The 19,163-nt window shown below is 37.1% G+C and overlaps 2 protein-coding genes across 5 annotated transcripts in view; one reads left to right on the top strand and one right to left on the bottom strand.

Moving 5' to 3' along the window:
- Positions 1–587: 587 nt before the first annotated feature.
- LOC101888668 (protein ELYS homolog) overlaps positions 588–19,163 on the top strand; it is a 27,572-nt gene continuing 8,996 nt past the window's right edge. The window contains exons 1-5 of the mRNA XM_059118684.1: positions 588–922; positions 983–1,552; positions 17,175–17,521; positions 17,587–17,953; positions 18,012–18,202. Coding sequence (XP_058974667.1) covers positions 781–922; positions 983–1,552; positions 17,175–17,521; positions 17,587–17,953; positions 18,012–18,202 — 1,617 coding nt within the window. The 5' untranslated portion in view covers positions 588–780. The remainder of the gene's footprint in view (positions 923–982; positions 1,553–17,174; positions 17,522–17,586; positions 17,954–18,011; positions 18,203–19,163) is intronic.
- LOC101888495 (kinesin-related protein 10) lies at positions 5,585–14,617 on the bottom strand. Of its 4 annotated transcripts, none has more exons than XM_020038658.2 (3): positions 14,501–14,617; positions 7,646–10,537; positions 5,585–7,577 (listed from the first exon to the last, which is right to left on the bottom strand). In XM_020038658.2, the coding sequence occupies exons 2-3, from the start codon at positions 10,515–10,517 to the stop codon at positions 6,265–6,267; spliced, it is 4,185 nt and encodes a 1,394-aa protein (XP_019894217.2). In that variant the 5' UTR covers positions 10,518–10,537; positions 14,501–14,617; the 3' UTR covers positions 5,585–6,264. The 4 variants fall into 4 exon arrangements, with proteins under 4 accessions (XP_019894217.2, XP_058974668.1, XP_019894216.2 ...); XM_059118685.1 differs by having other exon boundaries at positions 14,477–14,611; XM_020038657.2 differs by lacking the exon at positions 14,501–14,617 and adding an exon at positions 13,788–14,247.

Genomic DNA, 19,163 nt, shown 5'->3' with positions numbered 1-19,163 from the left:
AATGTTGAAAAACGCGAATTATAATAACCTCCGAATGACGTCGTAAAGAAAACATATAGCATAACATGATGTGTTCCTACCATGGCAGTAGAATACAGATTGTTGACGCATCACACTCGCGAACATTGATATGTCAACAATATTTAAAAATATGTGGGAAAATAAATTTCACAAATTGAAACATTTTTTCATTTAAAATTCAGAATTTCAAAAATGTTTTTACAGCTCATTGTACTAGCAGGTATGATGATGCGCCTACTTACAAAAGATAAATACAAGTATTTCAATGAATGTTACACAAATACGCATTGCATGTGAGAAAATTCATTTGAAAATTTCATCTTCGACAATGCGTCTATAGGTTTTTTGTATTTAAATTAGAAAAATACATAGTCATATTGAAAACGGGTATATGCTTTCACATTAAAAGTGCGCCATAGGAAAATATTTGATTTCATTAAATTTCTAAACATGCCTTGTAAATTCTTGTACGACGATATGAAAGCGTCGTTTGAACATGTCATAAGCATTTACTGCCAACAGACACACTTCCTCAATGCAGTATTAATCAACAAGCCAAAATCGACCAACAAATCCCTATGTTGGAGGAACACCGCGAAAAACGGTGAGCGAAAACAACAACGTGAGGATTGGATTGGGGCTTATTTTTGTATATTTCTAAGCTAAATAAATAGAATCTTCTGGTGCATTTTGTAAGACATTAATACGACATTTATGTGGAACGGATTGCGTGCGTAAAAAAGTGAATTTGTTTTGAAAATGGAGTGGTATGACCTTGAAGTCGATGGCCGGCAAACAGTCAAATTTGCAGACCTCCAATTGCCGTTATTGAGTCCCACTGCTGCAGCATCGTCATCATCGAACTCACCAAAGTCTCCCAGTGATGATGATCAGTTTGTGGGTAAGTTCGGGAGCATAACTAAAGGAATCCCCACTACCTCATGAATAATTTATTTTTCAGATAAAAAACTTGGTGGCATAATACGCCATGGAGAGTGGGCTTGGTTGGCCAAAAATTCCATGCTACAGATCGTCTCGGTGCGCAGCGGTCAAACTATTAGCACCTATGAATTTTGTGAATCGCGCGGCTATGACAGCTGTTGCATCAAATGTGTCGAAGAACTGTTTCCCAACAATCCTGAAATCATGGTGTTGGCTGTGATTTTGGAAAATTTCCATGGTCCCAGTGGTGGCGGCAGTTTTGTGGTGTTGTATTCCATTGAACTGAGCTGCGTGTTGTGCACATACGAATTAAGTTTACACATAACCTGTGCCCGTTTCCTGAACTCATCAACATGTAAACGAACACTGCTACAAAATTTCGACGGTTGCCTGTCAGTGGGCAGTGAAGAGGGTGTTGTTGTCCTGTTGGATTTAAATATGGGCAAAATGTGCCAAATACAATCGGAGGCAGCCGAGTCAACATTTACACCCTGTCATATTGTGGACTATAGCATACCCTTGAAAGATATTCATCGGAATTTTCGCCAATGTAAGCAGGATGGCATTACATTTGGTTTGCAAATGGAAGGTAAGTGCAATGGAATTTTTATCTAGTTTCGGATTTTAAAATTCTTATTGGATTATTTGTGTTCCTATTGGAGAGTTGATGGGATAGGTGTTGCCGTTTTTTTCAGCATTGGAAAACACAAACAATTTGCAAAGACCTAAAATGGTAGACTGGACAAATTGCATTATGGAAAATAGTTAATGTGAAAAATATATAGAGGCGATGTCTCACAATAGAGACATGTTAGCACTGCAATTTGCCCATTTGGGCTTCTCCTTTTGTGCAGGCATCAGACAATTCGGCCAATAATGCGGTCCACTGTTGTGACCACTCTCTTTTCATAATTTCCACAATGATGAGTGACAAGGCATTCTTTAAAAGCGACAATGAACGATTCTCGGCAGGCTCAACGCCCAGCAACAACAATTTCATGGCATGTTCTTTAATCAAGATTTTCTCTGAAATACAGTTCCATTTGGATTTGATGGCATTTCCATCAATTGGGGCCCAAAGTGTTTGACATTCTGTGAATATTCGCCACTGGCTAGAAACAAACCAACCTGGGTACACAGGTGTCTTACTAGCTTGAAACGTTCTAACAAAATATTGTCACTCTGCCAACATAATATGTGACCTTTTTCCCGAAAAATCCTTTAGGTGATTTAGAGAAGATATCCATCACCATCATCTAAAAAGAAGTCTGTCAAATGTTTGTATTAATCTTCTTCTCAGTAGCCATAAACGGATGGAAAAAGTCGAAAAAATGTGTTTCGGGAATTTGGATCTGCGAATTTTTAGGCAAAAATGTTCGTTCTGACACAATTTTCTTTGGGCAGTTAGATTATAAAGCGAACAGATATTTTCGATCGAATACACCCGGTACTCTGTCCTTAAACTTTTTGCACAGAATGCAAGGTCGAAAAACGACTCCTTGTGAAGAGCTTTTTGCAGATACCTTTCTGCGAAATGAATCAAGTTAAAGTATTCTGCAGAAAACTAAAACCATGACTGTTTACGTGTTTTCTTTAGCAACCTTAAAACAATCCTCTGAAGGATTTTTATAGCTTTAACGTTTCCCATTTCGTCGCTGTGTCAATAATATTGATTGTGTTTGCTCTGTTAATCTGGTTCTGGCCCCAAAGTTTATTTATTTTATTACTTCCTTAATTGGACATTTTTTGGAATGGAAACCGATGACTGCATTATGACCTTGGTCATTATGACCTTGGGTTATATTGAACTAGAAGCTTTCTCTCATCATTGGAGCGCTCTCTCTCTCCCTTTTTGATCATGCCAATACATCCAGGCCTGCGGAGATTTCTCTCATTATTGGAGCTCTCTTCCTCTCTTTTTTGATCCTGCCAATACATCCAGACCTACGTGGTCATGTCCTTTTTTGGAACGTACTACTTTGGCGGGAGCAGGTGCAGTATCTTTGCCGATACTGTCGCCATTGTTCCAATTGCATTGCCGATATTGGCATCCATCAACAAGGTGAAGGGTTTGTTTTGAACTGTGGCCCAGGTCAGTTCACAAAACCACCTTCCATGAGCTGTTAGTTCCTTAGAGTTTTTATACCCTCCACCATAGTATGGAGGGTATATTAAGTTTGTCATTCTGTTTTTAACACCTCGAAATATACATTTTAAACCTCACAAAGTATATATATTCAGCATAAAGTTCTATGTCGATTTAGCGATGTCCGTCCATCTATCCGTCTGTCCGTCACTTTGGAAATCACTAAAGCTTCCACACGAAATGAAGTAGATTGAACAAATTTTACTCAAATGTATATTATGTCTGCACGACGCTTGGTATTGAAAATGGGCCATGTAGGTCCAGATTTTGGTATAGCCCCCATATAACGGTACCTCCCGATATTCGATATTTTGATGATTTTGGCGACATTATTCACCGGAATTGGTTCATATTTCGTATTTGAAGTTCGTAATGGGTACTACGGCCTATGACAAAAAATTGTCTGTGCAGGTCCACGTCTTCGTATAGACCCCATATAACGGAATCCCCGACATTCGATATTTTGATGATTTTGGCGACATTATTCATCGGCATTGTTTCAAATTAGGCATTTGAAGTTCGTAATGGGTGTTACAGCCTATTACAGAAAATTCTCTGTGCAGGTCCGCTTCTTCTTATAGCCCCCATATGACAGTACTTCCCAATACTCGGTATTTTGGTGATATTAGCGACATTATTCATCGGCATTATTTCAAATTAGGCATTTGAAGTTCGTAATGGGTGTTACAGCCTATTACAGAAAATTGTGTGTGCAGGTCCACGTCTTTGTATGGCCCTCATATAACGGTACCTCCCGATATTCGGTATTTTGATGATTTTTGCGACATTATTTACCGGATTTTTTTTCAAATTTTGTATTTGAAATAAGTAATCGATACTACAGCCTAGGACAAAAAATTGTCTGTGCAGGTCCACGTCTTCGCATAGCCCCCATGTAACGGTACCTCCATATTTTTGGTATTTTGATGATTTTTGCGACATTATTCATCGGAATTGGTTCATATTTGGAATTTGAAGTTCGAAATAGATATTACAGCCTAAGACAGAAAATTGTCTGTGCAGGTCCACGTCTTCGTATAGCCCTCATATAACGGTATCTCCCGATATTCGGTATTTTGATGATTTTAGCGACATTATTCACCTATTTTTTTCAAGTTTCGGAATTGTTTCAAATTTAATATTTGAAGTTCGTAATAAATACTACAGCCTATTATAAAAAATTCTCTGTGCAGGTCCACTTCTTCTTATAGCCCCCATATAGTGGTACCTCCCGATATTCGGTATTTTGATGATTTTAGCGACATTATTCACCGGAATTGTTTCAAATTTTGTATTTGAAGTTCGTAATAAACACTGCAGCCCAAGACAAAAAATTGCCTGTGCAGTTCCACGTCTTCGTATAGCCCCCATATAACGGAACCTGCCGATATTCGATATTTTGGCGACATTATTCACCGGAATTTGTTCATATTTGGTATTTGAAGTTCGAAATAGATACTATAGCTTATGACGGAAAATTGTCTGTGCAGGTCCACGTCTTCGTATAGTCCTCTTAAAACGGTACCTATCGATATTCGGTATTTTGATGATTTTAGCGACATTATTCATCGGAATTGTTTCAAATTTGGTATTTAAAGTTCGCACTGGATGTTACAGCCTATGACAGAAAATTGTCTGTGCAGATACACGTCTTCGTATAGCCCCCATATAACGGAACTTCCCGATATTCGATATTTTGGCGACATTATTCACCGGAATTTGTTCATATTTGGTATTTGAAGTTCGAAATAGATACTATAGCTTATGACGGAAAATTGTCTGTGCAGGTCCACGTCTTCGTATAGCCCCCATGTAACGGTACCTCCTGATATTCGATATTTTGATGATTTTGGCTACAGTATTCACCCAAATTGTTTCAAATTTGGCATTTGAAGTTCGTAAATAATACTACAGCCTAAGACAAAAAACTGTCTCTGCAGATCCACGTCTTCGTATGGCCCTCATATAACGGTACCTCCCGATATTCGGTATTTTGATGATTTTTGCGACATTATTCACCGAAATTGTTTCAAATTTGGTATTTGAAGTTCGTAATGAATATTACAGCCTATTACTGAAAATTCTCTGTGCAGGTCCACGTCTTCGTATAGCCCTCATATAACGGTAACTCCCTATATTTGGTATTTTGATGATTTTAGCGACATTATTCATCGGAATTGTTTCAAATTTGGTATTTGAAGTTCGTAATAAATACTACAGCCTAAGACAGAAAATTGTCTGTGAAGGTCCACATTTTGGTATAGCCCCCATATAATAGTACCTCCCTATATTGATGATTTTAGCGACATTATTCACCGATTTTTTTCAAGTTTCGTATTTGAATATTGTAATGGCTTATGACAAAGTTGCCTGTGCAGGTCCACGTCGTCGTAATCTGAGTTCCTTTGTGTTTATATTAAAAAGTTTCTAAGTTCTGTTCGACTATTTAGAACGATCAAGTTCTGATTAAATATTTTTGATTTTCCGTTTTATTATTTATTACAAATTAAATATTTAAAAAAAAAATAAACTTAAATAATTTTCTTGTAATTTAATTTAACAATACGTTAAAGCGCTATTTCATCCATCTTCTATATTAGAAAAAAATATTTTATAAAAAAAGAAAAACAAAAATTCATACATGTTAACATATGTTGATTTGCTTTCTGAACATCTCTTACATAACGTTCCCGCTCAACTACAAACAAAAACAATTTCCTTTACTTCTTGCTCTGAATTCCATATTGTTTGATTGCTTGTTATTCTTTCAACACATTGGATATCAGTTGCGAATTTTTGCTTCTTTTTGTATTACTAATATACTAAATATTATTATTATTTTATTGTTGTTATTTTTGTAAACCTAAACTAGATTACGATTCTTGTTTAAAAAAAATTACATGGAGAAAAGTTGCTATTGCTCGGCAGTCAGACCCAGAATAGATCATAAAAGAAATCTTGAAATTATCGAAAAGAAAGGGAAACAGTTGAGACTTTCCTCTTCCCAGGGGATTTCTTCCAAAATATCTATCTGTGCCTGCATTCCGAACTAGCTTGGCCGGGTGGGGCTACTAGATCATATAAAACTATTTAGGAATTTCTGTTTTGTTTTCTTTTTTTTCAAACGCCAGAAATGCTGTGATCTCTTTTCTTCATTACTGCTTTTTATTGTTCATTTGTACATCCAACATGCCACAGATCATAAACGATAGATCATCAGTGGGATCATTGTCCTCCCAGGTGAAATTTTGTTGTTGATTATGGATTTGATTCATCATATAGGGCGGTATATAATTGTAGTATTGATTTTGTTGAGGTTCCACAACATGCTGCTGCTGTTGTTGCTGGGCGATAGGTGGCAGGGCATCCTCGCTAAAGAGTAAAGTATCATCATCCCCCTCCTCATCATCATCATCATCGTCGTCGTCGTCATCATCAATTGTATACGAAATATTTGAGTTATGAGATGCAACTACCGTCGTCGTCGAGGAGTGGGAGGCTGAACGTCTGGATTGATGTCTTAACTCTTCTATACCTGCAGCCGAATCCACAGCGCCCGCTTCCTTTAGCAGGACAATTGTTTGTATGTGCTTGGGCAGAATTTGTTTAACATTGTGTTGTTGGTGTAAATGTTTGACAATATTGTTCCGATGAAGCTGGACATAATTACAGAGGGTACAAATTCGAGCCTCGACCCGTATCTTTCGTGAATCATAATTATAATCGACCATTACCGTGCCCCCACCATTGACACAGCCCTGGGACTGATGTTGCGTCAACAGAGATCTGGTGGGCTTACGAATGCCACAGGCGGAACAGCGATAGGCATACTCGCCTGTGTGCATGGTGAAATGTTGCACCCAATAGGGAAACATGAAACGTGACTGTTTCTGGCAGAAAATACAATGGGCCTCATACTGGGGTTGGCCATTTTTGTAGATGCTTACATTTTGTATGTTGCAAGCTCCACGTTTCAGTTGTTCCACTTGAAATGAGGTTAGTCGGGAATTGTACACCTCGCAGCCACGATGTTCATTGACATAGTGATGGACAATACGCTGGACATTGAGTTTACAGATCAGGCAGATATCTTTGTTTTTGGAACTGACGCTGTGAGTGGGATCGGTATTTTTGGGCCATAGGCGGGGATTGTTGATTTGGGGGGAACCACCTTTGTTTGATGCCGAGGCGGCGGCGGCGGAAGATGACGGGGAGGAGACTTTTCGTCGTTGTTGTTGCTGTGCTGCCTGTCTCTGCTGCTGGGCATAAAGTTGCTGTTTCTGCTTATAAATCCTATGCTCCCTAGGCTCATCGTCATCCGATATAACCTGGGTATCCTCATTTTCCACATTTTCTATCCAATTTACCCTTAAATGTTCCTCGGCATCCCGATGATAGCTTGGTAACATAACTGGACGTCGTTGTTGTTGTGGTTGTTGCCTTTGTTGGGTAGGAGGAGGTGCCACGGCTAAAAGAAAACCATGCAATTCAAATGAAATCTCCAAAATAAACAAAAATATCCTATCTTTCTCTTACCTTTCCTTGCCGGCGGCAAATTAGTCAAAACCTTGCCATCTGCCGTCCTGGCAAACGTCTTCAGGAATGCACTTTCAAAAGACTGCGCCTGCTTCTGTCTCTGCCTTTGGGCCTCCAAACGTTTTTGATCAATCTTCCGTTGGACTGCCTCACGGGCCAAGCGCTCCGCCTGCTCCTCCTCATCTTCCAAATCGTATTCAGCCAGATCATCTTCATTATAACTGAAACTATTGTCCAAACGTTTGGTTCGTTTGGAACGCAGAGACCGTTTGGGACCGTCACCACCTGACACACCCGCCCCATCGCCACTACTTTGATCGGTATTTTCATGGGAGGCTGTTGCAGAATTTGCCGCCGCCGATGAGATTTGTTTCTTTTTACCAGGTACATATTCTTCTTCATCAGCTTCCAGCTGACGTTTGCGATTGCTGGAGGAGTTGGCATTATTTGCCGAGACAGCCGCCCACGACCCCATTGCAGTGGCAGCCGACGTACTGGGTATTTCCAAATTACAACTTTTCACCATTACTTTGCCGCTAATGGCATGCACCAACAAGGTAATGGGTTTATTTTGACCTATGGCACAGGTCAGCTCACAAAACCGTCTCCCATGGGGCGTTAGTTCTTTGGAGTTTTTCAAAAATATTGAACGTAACTCCGCGGCCAATGAAGTGTTGGTTTGTTGGTCACCTCCCGCCGTTTGTGCTTCCGTATTCATGTTGAGACGTATGGCTTTTATCGTGACGAAGTCCGTGTATTTCAGGGATTTCTGTATAAATGAAAGGCAGGAATGGGATGCCACCAATTGGGGATTGCAAAAATGGCCAATAAACATTTCCAGCCAGCGGGCATAGCGACGTTCCACTTCCATGTCGGGGGTCCTCATGCCGGGAGGATTGCCATAGAAAGCATTTGGTATGATGACATTTTTATTGGACAGCAAAGCTGAAAATGCTGGCGGATTTTCTACATCCACTGTGGCCGGCTGTAGTTTGAAGTTATCTAAGAATTTTGATTGTGGTGTGGCCGGAGGTAGCGGTGGTGGTGCGGGTTTCTTGGGTTGTCGCCGTATTTGTGGCGCAAAATTACTCGGCATCGTAAAGCCAAAATTGGGAATTTTGTTGGGACTTTTCTTGTTGGGATTCTTGGCAGCCATTAGTGTGCGTTTGGGCGGAGTTCCATAATTATAGGGCAAGGATCTATTAAAGTAGTTGTGATTACTTGAGGTGGATTGACTTTCCTCATCGGAACTGTCCAACAGTTCAATGGTATCCACCACCTGTCTTGGCGGGTTGGGCAATGAACGTCTGTAGGTTGTGGCATTTTGTAAATATTGGAAATTTTTTGGACGATTTTGTTGCGCTACAGAAGGCGATGGCACGGGAGATGTATTCATGCCCTGCGGTGGCCTGGCCGTTGATTTACGGGCACTTGTCCTGGTAATAGTTAGATTTTTTGGTACCGTTATTGTGGCCTTCGGCAAGTTAATGGTCTGTCTTTCACTCTCATTTGACCTGCGGGCACTTTGGCGAGTTTCTCTCTTCTCTACTACAGGAACCGGGGGAGTACTTTTTGTTGTGGCCGTCGCGGTTGGTGGCGGGGTCCTCGCAACCTCTTCATCATCTGATTCTATACAAATGGGAGAGTTGCGGGTTTCCACAAACAGTACCTCATCATCCTCGTCATTATCTCCTTGAGATTTAGTGGATTCCTTGGATTCGCTGCCTTCACCAATCATGTCATTGCTATTGCTATTTTCATCATTGGTCTTGGCAGAGGCAGCTTGACTGTCCTTACTTGTTTCCTCTTCCCCGTGATTTTCAGCCAAACAGTTTAATGGATCATTGGCAATACCGCTTCCACCATCATCCTCCTCGTTTTGGTTTACTGTAGCATTTTCTTCTTCCATTTTATCTTTGGAGTTAATTGACTCTTCAATGGCCACCAGTTCTGGTTCTTGATTGGAAAACGTGGATTCATCTTCGGTTGACATGGGCTTGGAATTGCTTTCATTATCATCTTCTAGAGGGTTATGCTTATCCTCATCATTGTTATTATCGACCTCCTCCTTCTCAGCATCATCATCATCATCATCTTCGACAACGCCATTGCACAGATGGGCATCGGGCACTATGAGTTCATCTTCTTCATTTTCGGGTATTTCAACATCTTCACATTCCATCTCATCAGGTTCCTCATTGGACGCTGAGAGGCAATTATCCGGTGGTACTTTTTCTGGCTCTTCTTTATTTTCCTCCAAAGAAGGAGCTTTGGGATCCTTTGAATCTTCTGTGGAAACTTCAGACACTTTAGAGCAGTCTTCATCGGTGGCCAAATTATTTTCTTTACTGTCACCACCACTTGTATCTTTCTGTTTTTCACTCTCTTCACTAATTTCCGTACCTTTGTTATCTTGCTGAGGATCTTTGCTTTCCTCAGACATTTGCTTATTATCTTCCGTATTTGCATTCCCCTTCTCTGTCACTTTATTCTTATTCGCTACTTCACTCTCCTCTTCATTACCATCCTTAGCCGCATTATTATTTAAATTATTCTTTTCATTTTCTTTTTCTCCGAAATCATCCAATATTCTTGGACTGTCTTCACATGTCAATTTGGTCTCCAGCCCAGATTCATTAACTGTATCTTTAGTTATTGTGGGAACTTGTTCTAAATCATCAACTTGTTTCAAATCCTGAGAAGTTTCACTACTATCTTCTTTGGATTGTTGTTGTTCCATTTCATTTGAATTGGTTTTGTCTTGTATTATGGTGGGGCTATCGGGGGATTTCATTGGAATTTTAGTTTCATCTTCTGTCACAGCTGTAGCTGCTTTTTCCTCTTCTTGGGTGTTTGTAGTTTCGTTATTCATTTTTTTATTGGGAGATATCTCTGCAATGACAAAAAAAGAAGTGTTAGAAAAATTTTGAATAATGTATTTTTTGTTATTGCATTTCTAGGCTGGGATAAGAATACGTTTTTAGGCTGCTTTAGAAAACGTGTGCTTTGAGCATTCAGAACTTTCTTGTGAAAAGCCAACTTCTCTTCGGATAATCCGTGTCCTAAAATAATGTCTTCCCAAAGACAACAATCTTGTCCCCTGATATGAATCAGGTCTATCATGTGAAACATCATCTAGACTTATGAAATAGTTCCAAAAGGTCAACAGGTCTTCTTCTGATACATTGGTGGTAGGAAAAAGTTAGAAAGTCTACTAACAGGAGTTGAAAAACTCATCTGATACCAGGTCGATGTGTAGTTTGGCGATATATTTTTTTAAAGAATGAATCTTTGAAAGGTCTAGGGTAAAAGGTATTGTTTGAATCCAACGGGTACTCCGATAAAAAGTCAACCGAAAAACAGCAGCAAAGACCAACATGATCTCTGGCTCTTGGAAATATATAACCCATACAATTAAAAAGTTCAGGGGTTTTCTCCCAGAAATTTGGCAAATCATCCAGCTCTATATCCAGAAAAATATCCTTTAAATGATTCAAATTAAAATTTGTATGACGTCCCAAGAAATTAGAATGTTATTCTACATAAGTATGCCTCAGGAAATTCGATAGATGCTTTAAGGAGAGGCTGTGTAGTCTTGTGGGCTGGAACCAAAAGCTGTTCTAATGTAAAGATATGAAAGTATGCGGATATTCCATTCATATTTGAACCCAATGTGTCATTCTACAGAAGTATGCCTCAGGAAAGTCGATAAATGCCTTAAAGGAGAGGCTGTGTAGTCTTGTGGGTTGGAACTAAAAGCTGTTGTAATGTAAAGATATTAATGTATGCGGATATTCCATTCATATATGAACGCAATGTGTGTCAAGAGGGGCGTATAGAATATTTATAATTCCGGATAGAAAGAAGGTACATACGTTCTCCTCTTATATAAAAAACATGAATACGTATATGAGAATGATGTATTCACTTGAAATAATTTTCATGGTAAAAGTCTTTCCTAATTTTCCCTAACTAATCTGAAATAATATCACACGCTACAAAATTTAATACAATTCTTCCCTTTTTATGGTCTCTCAATATTAGAAAATAGGACCGCAGACCTCTTTCTATTCTTTTTGTGGATTAGAGAAGAGTTATCAGAGCCAGGTCGCAGGAATTAGGAGATAAAGTAGAGTAGATTAACAATAATAATTAAACCTATGTCTGTTCTACTGAACAGGGACTCTTTTGAAAATAATTTGTATTGAGATAGAATCAAAGAAAAGTTCTTCATAGCTTTTTTATGTGTTGAAAATCAAAAATTCAATTGTGTTTTGAATCCACATGGTCAAACTTTTTGACCACTGCTTTTGTAAAATTCATTTATGCGAGTTAATGGATAAAATACAAACATTTTGAAACAAGATTATGTACCACTTTTAAATGAGTGAAAGGTATTTGTGACCCCCTGCTTTAGCAATGTTCAGGGTTGGATTTGCTAAAACCGTAACCAAACCTCAAAAAGTATGGTAAAAGTATATTATGTTTATGTTTATATTATTTTTGAAACCAAGTTGAAGGTTGACTAAGTATTTGCATCAGATTCTGGATTAAGTCAAAAGAAAATATCTCATATTTCAATTAATCAAACTCCAAAGCAATAATTGAAGGTCTACAACTTTCACATGGCCAAGCTAGGAATACAGGCTCTCCTCACATATTGACAATCAGATATTTGTTTTTCAGGGAGACAAGAAGATTATATATTCTCACAAAATCCCAGGTGAAAATTATAAATCCACACCTTGTCAATATCTAAAATTATTATGTCAAACATTAAATACAATTTAACAATAATTACAAAGAATATGTGGTTGGTTATTATGAAGAGGTCGACGTGTTCATTTTGCCAATCCGGTTTTGACCCTAATTACAAATTTAAAACAGCTACTTTAATGGCTCATAACCCAAATCTTCTAGATGACATTGGTCGGACGGTTCAAAGAGGTCCTTGCGTCCCTATGGACATATATGTAACTAGTAAGCCTGTACAAATAGATCCACAGTTTACACACGGCTAAGGCAGACATGTTTTTTTGGGCAAAATATAGCTCAGCACATATTGTGGTTATAATTCCCCTAAATTGGGGCGTTTACCTTTAATTTTGACCACATACATCTAAGCTATAAACAACTACGATACTGTACCTACTATTTATTAATTCTTCTCCTCCGCACACGCTTATTATAGATAACCGCCATGAACTAAACTACCTATCTATCAGGCATTCAAAAACAATACAAAAATCGACAAAACAAAAAAATTGATGCTGAATGTGACGTCACAATACAAGTCTCTGAATTGAAGATCTTTTCCACAATCTTTCTTGGGTACATTCTAAATTTTTGTGCTCCTCCAAAAAAAGGGATGAAAATTAAGTTTTGGAAAGAAAGCAAGAGGAACACTTTTGCTAAAATTTTGTACATTCACATTTCTTACACTCGTCGTCGTCGTCGATGGTGGTTCACCAAAGGCAGGCAGTGTTAAACACATTTGCTGGGGTTTTTCGTGCAGCACATTGTACAGTGGGACAGTAGCGGATTAAATGCTGTATAAATTCTCTTCAGTTTGCACTTATTTTTACCCCACATCACCCTTTCAACTAGTGATAGCAGCAAGTGTTTGCGTGCACAGTTCAATAACACATTACAACATTTTGGCGGTCTTTTCATAGATAAACATTGAGAATTGATGGTCTTTGACATAAAAGTTGTTTACATTCTCGCCGCTCTCTCTCCTGCTTTCATACACATTAATCTCTCTCACTGTCTGGGGATAGCCGACAAACAAAACAATAAACATTTGTGTTTTTCTTTTTCAATTCGCAATGTCCTCCCCCCGGCTCTCATGTCCAACCATGTTCGGTCAGAAAACACTAGCATTCACACACACGCACTCACTCACGCCTTTAGATTTCACACGAAAAAGTTTTGACACTTGATTTTTGGACTGAATATCGGTGTTATTTTTTTTTTACTTTTTCGGCCCACTGTTTCTTTTGGTACCCAGCAAAATTGCCTTTCTGACATAAATTTTAAGTTTTTAATACACCAACACCATCTCATAGTCGAAAAAGATTCACACAGTTACAGAGAAAAAAATGGCCAAAAATCGAAAAGAATCGCATGGAAGAAGATTTACCAATGAATTTTTGTAATTTCTTTTGTTACTGTTGGTCGGTCGGTCGGTCGTTGTAAAACCAAACAGAATTATGTGGACAAAAAATGGATAAGCCCTCGCCGCCGCTGCAATCGTATTTTCCCAGCCAATTATTTACACATATCTTTTGCTCAATCTTTTTGATTTGCGTTCATTCATTGCCTTGTTGAGAGAAAACTGAATGTCACAATTTGACAATCGGCAAACGGCGTTTGACTTTTGTTCAACGATGAAACAAAAAAACAATAAACTAAAACTGCAAAAACAAAAACAATTTTTCCACTAACGAGTAATGGGAAGAGGACAAAAACCAGACGACAGCGTTTGACACAAACACAACACTCATACTACTTTTTTCTTTTTCTTCGACATTCAATTGAGTTGTGTCAAACGAGTAGCAGGGTTGCATTGAAAAGTAGTAGTAGCAGCATTAAGTGGCCAAAAAGTTTCTTTTTTTCTTTTGTTTTTTAGTACCACACTCTACTACACACACGCACACATGTAATGCCGCACGAAGAAAAATAAAAATATTAATTATTACATACACATGAAATATATATATATGTGTGTGTGTGTTTGTCTGAATATGGGCCGCAGCACAACGCAGTTGACACTCAACGTCGTTCGAAAGTCACTTTCTTTGATTTTTAGCACAAAACTTCATAACGTACGGCTTCTGTACAGAGATGGCATACTTTTTCAAATTGTTTTCCGAATGTTGCACGACAATATAGCCAAAAATTATCCGCTTGCTTGTCGACACTTTTACCTTCAGCCTTAGCTAGCTGCTGTTGGTTGTGCTGTACTAAAAACTTGAAACGCAGAATGCCAGGGTAACCAACTTTCAGTGATTTTGAAATGTATTCGCAAAGGGATTTTTACCATTTTTTAAATGGTTTCCCAAAAAAATGGTTCGATAGAAATGTAATCGAAATACTATTTTAAATAAAAAATGTGTTTTATTGTAAAAATTGTTATTTTTTATATTATTATTTTTTTTTTTTGAAAAAAAAAATTAGAAAAATATACGATTTTTAAATCATGTTTTTTATAAAATATAACATTATTTTTATAAAAATAATAATTATTTAAATTATTTTTTTTTATAAAAATTAATAATTTCCCCAAACTTTATATTTTTTTAAAATAGTTGGTATAAGTTTTTAAGATTATATTTTATCAGGCATGTCACAGAAATTTTACGAAATCGATTTATTTCACCTTTTCCAAATCGTTACGATTTGTTTTTGCTTCTTCAGCACTCGTACGTTTTGACCAATCCGGAAAAAAATCATTTCACATTTTTGAAATAAAAATATGGTAACTCCATGAAAAAAAAAAAGTCGTAAACAAATTATTGACAATTAAAAAAGGAGTTTAAAATGGTTTTTAATAATATAAACACCAAAAGTAAAAATGCCAGGGGCTTCAATACTTGCTGTAATGGATGAAGAAATAAATCAGCGGTCTACTGAAAAAATTCGTCGCCGGACATTGAGGAACGCATCAGATCCTTTATCTCACTCAAATGCAGAGTAAGGATCCACCATTTTTAGTCCATTGTGTAAAATAATGTAAAGTTAAGAACGAGTCGTATTTGCTTTTTCCTGTTCTACAGCATTTTTAAGAGTTTCAAGTTCAACTATTTTGAGTTTCATTTCGTTCCGTTCACGCATTCTCTTTTGCATTTCAATATTATGTAACTGCTCTTCCACATACTTTTTCTCCAGGATGTTACAAAGCCTGTCCAACTTTTCAGTTTGTTTTTTCATTTCCTTACTGTTATCTTCTAGAATTTTACAAATTTTTCCAAGTTTTGTAAATGAGAATTTTCCTCAACTAAAAGCGCATTTAGATCTTGGTTTGAGGGAGTTCTTGCCCGGGGTCTTTTACTGCAGGCGTGGGTTTTGCTTTTGTTAGGCTGCCCGACACTTGTCTTATTGGTGTAGATGGCGGAGAACACGATAAGCTTTTATTTCAAATCGTTTTTGAATAGGTGTTCGCGAACGGTTTTCTTCCAATGTTGGTGTTCTTGGATCAATTGCCAATGTAGAAACATTTTTAAAAGCAGCTGGAATGCATGATCTTGGTCTATCTTTTTTATTTAAAATCGAAGTGGTCTGCTTTGAAGTTGAGGGTGAAAAATTAAGCTCTTCGTTTTCAGATTCACTTAAAACTAATTGACTTGATTTTCGAGTTCTTGGAATATGTGTAGATGATGACGAATCAAAGTTTTCTTTTTCAGAACAACTGAAGTCTAATTCACTTACAAAATCCGCAAAGCTTACTGCACCACCAACTCCATCGACACTTTTATACAATCCGCAAATCCTGATTAAACTGTTCTCGTGTTCACTGAAAACATATTGATTGATATCACCACCAAATAATAGATTTTTTGTAAAATAAATTCCAAAAACATGTTCATTCTAAGAGAATTTGGTTAATACAATATTTTCTGTTAAATGTATGTGTCTTCTGTTTATTTTTTACGTTAAAATCATTAAATATTTCAATTTCACCCTGCTTTTGAAAGTGATATCAAAACGCAAAATTTTTGCGTTTTCCGTTTTTTAGAGAAGCTAAAACCGTTTTCGTTTTCACTCTTGAACGATTTTACATTCTGTGACATGCCTGTATATGATTGATAGGCATATATGGAAATAGAAACAAAAATAATATTTTTATAAATAAAATATTTTTTTAAGTGCATTTTTTAATAAAATTTTTTATATTATTAAAATAATTAATAAATTAATAGTTTTAAAATAGTTTATGATTTTATTTAATAATCAATAAGATTTTTTTTAGTTAAATCATTTTTTAAATAAATATAAAAAATAACAACAAAATAATTAAAAAAATATTTTTTCTTATCCAAAATTATTTTTTTTTGTTAAAAATTTATATTTTTCTATCAAAATTAAAATTTTGTTAAAAATTGATATAAATTAATATTTCTTGCAAAAAATACAATTTTTCAGTTTTAATAAAAACATTAAATTAAATATATAAAAACCATGAAAAATATATTTTTCTTTTATCAATAGTTTTTCAGCGAATTTCTACATTCTTCAATCTGCTTTTGTTGAGAAACATCTTTTTAATCGTAAGCTTTTAAAGAAACTTCGCTGAATTGAGTTTTACACTAGAGAATGTTGTCTGTATTGATTTATTCCCAAAATTTGACAAATTTATCTGCTGGAAAAAACATTCGGCAAATAGAACTTTTTCATTTAAAAATTTAACTAACCTGGCTTATTTCTATTTTAAAATTAGCTGCACTGTCGTTTTTCATTTGGAAAAAATTAGCAAAATTAACATTTTCTCATTTGTTTTTATTTTTTCCCTCCCTTTTATGCTTTTCAGTCATTGAAAGTCCCTGTTCCATACAATGCATACAATCCATCGATTTAATTATGGGTCTTGCCATTGGCCTCGAAGATGGTCGATTGGCCCTCTACGATTTGGCTGAAATGCAAATATTTTATATAGCAAGACCCAAGCCGGAAATTGCAATGTCGCCGTTGGTTAAAATTGATTATTTAGAACCACCAGATGATCCCCGACCATGTCTGTACATATGGACACTGCATGAGAATGGAGAAAATCTCTATGCCATGTTGCATAGTTTAATGTACGAGAAACGGATTGCAGTGGAAGAGGAGGAGAATGGAAGGGGGGATGTAACTGAAAATGGGCAATATTATTTTGAGGTGAGAAAGGAAGGGACTTATATTGGAAACAAACAAAAAAGCGAATTTAATTATTTTTCCCTTAGTCATTTCTCACCAGCACTGTACGCTTAGAACTGCCTCTGGAGGCAACCAAAAGTGAGGCCTTAGCATGCCAGGCCATTTCCACACACTCCAGCCACAGCGAAGAGGATGCCAATTGCCTGTGTGCCATATCATGGTATTCCGTGTTGGAAGGCAAAAATAAGCTGTTGATTTTCGATTTGAATCAATGGTACAAAGAAGAAATGCCTGCCGCCCTAATGTATGGGCAACAGCCAAGTTATTTGGCAGGTTATATTCTCAATGGTGAATGTAATGGTTTGAATACATATCTCCAGCCAGGTTCGATAACACATTTTAATTCAATGCAACGTTTCGAGGAGCATTTCTATCCGAATTCTTTGAGTTTTGGTAAGATAATGAAATTGTGTTTCAATTTGTTTAAAAGTCATTGAGTTATGTTTTACAGATTGTTCTCTGTTGCATACCGAGGGATGCAGACGTTACAACTGGGAGGGAGCCCAAAATCGCTTGATCAATTTATTGAGAGTCAGTAATGCTTCCATATTTTTGGAACCAAATAATTGCTTCAATGAAATCTTGAGGACACGTTTAATGCCGCAATTTATGGAATTGAATTTAAATTCAACATTTTCCAAGGTAAGTATAGTGTGTCACCCTGTTATCAAACGGTTTTGTTAAATGTGCAAAGAAATAAAGCATACTTTTAGGCAAGTGGTATTTCAAAGGGAATGGAGTGTAGAAAAACAAATAGACAAATTATTTACTAATATAGCATGATGCAATAAAGGCGGAATTTAAAAAAAAAGAATTAAAAAAAAATTATGAAATCTTCTTTATCAATTATTTTTATTATTTACTTCCGTAGTTTCCGTAATAATTTGTTGTTATTTATTACATGCGTATATATTTATTTATTTATGCGTTAATATACAAGGTGAGATAAATCAACTGCAACAAAGTCGAACGCCAATAATTTTTACATTTTTTTTAAATTTTATTGAATGGAAGCAAAAATTGTCGGAAATAGCATCAAATTTTAAAAAAAGTTTAAATTTGTTTGTTTGGCACGAATTATGGCCTTCAATCGGCCAATGAAACCATCACACGCTGCCCGAATGTTACTCTGCGGTATTTTGACCCATTTCCGGCGAAGCGCTTGCTCGAGGTGATCGACCAAAATCGATCCATTGTGCACTGGAAATGAAGCGAGGAACCTTATTTTGCAACCATTCTTGGGTTGCGCGTGCTGAGTTCGATGGTTGTTGTTGTTATAGCAGTAGTACATGCAAGTGTTTGCGTTCTGCTAATCTGGTTCCAGCTCCAGGTTTAGAAATTCGGCTACTTTGATGAGCTGTAGCCAGAGATCTTCTGGAGTGTGTTGGGTAGTTTTGGCTGTGCAATTAAAGAGATGCAGCATATTGTGCGGGACTGTATCACAATGCCACTCAGACCTTCCCGATAGGCTTCTTGATCTAGAGGTTCTCTCTTGTCGTGTTGGACCTCCCTCTGTAGATCGTGTATTCCTTCGTGACACGCCTGGGTGGGGGAGATTTGTGACTCTCACGGAAACACCCAAACAGCTACTGCAACGAAGGCA

This window comes from Musca domestica, unplaced genomic scaffold (genome assembly GCF_030504385.1).
Source record: "Musca domestica strain aabys unplaced genomic scaffold, Musca_domestica.polishedcontigs.V.1.1 13, whole genome shotgun sequence".
Lineage (NCBI taxonomy): Eukaryota > Metazoa > Arthropoda > Insecta > Diptera > Muscidae > Musca > Musca domestica.
The sequence above is the reverse complement of the archived record's forward strand: the minus strand, read 5'-3'. Positions and strand labels throughout refer to the sequence as shown.

Excerpts from the sequence above, each read along its gene's own strand:
- LOC101888495 (XM_059118685.1), bottom strand. The coding sequence starts at position 14,498 with ATGCCATCTCTGTACAGAAGCC. Across the intron at positions 10,538-14,476 it reads GCCATCTCTGTACAGAAGCC|AGATATCTCCCAATAAAAAA; the intron begins GTACGTTATGAA and ends TTGTCATTGCAG. Across the intron at positions 7,578-7,645 it reads TTTGCCGCCGGCAAGGAAAG|CCGTGGCACCTCCTCCTACC; the intron begins GTAAGAGAAAGA and ends GTTTTCTTTTAG.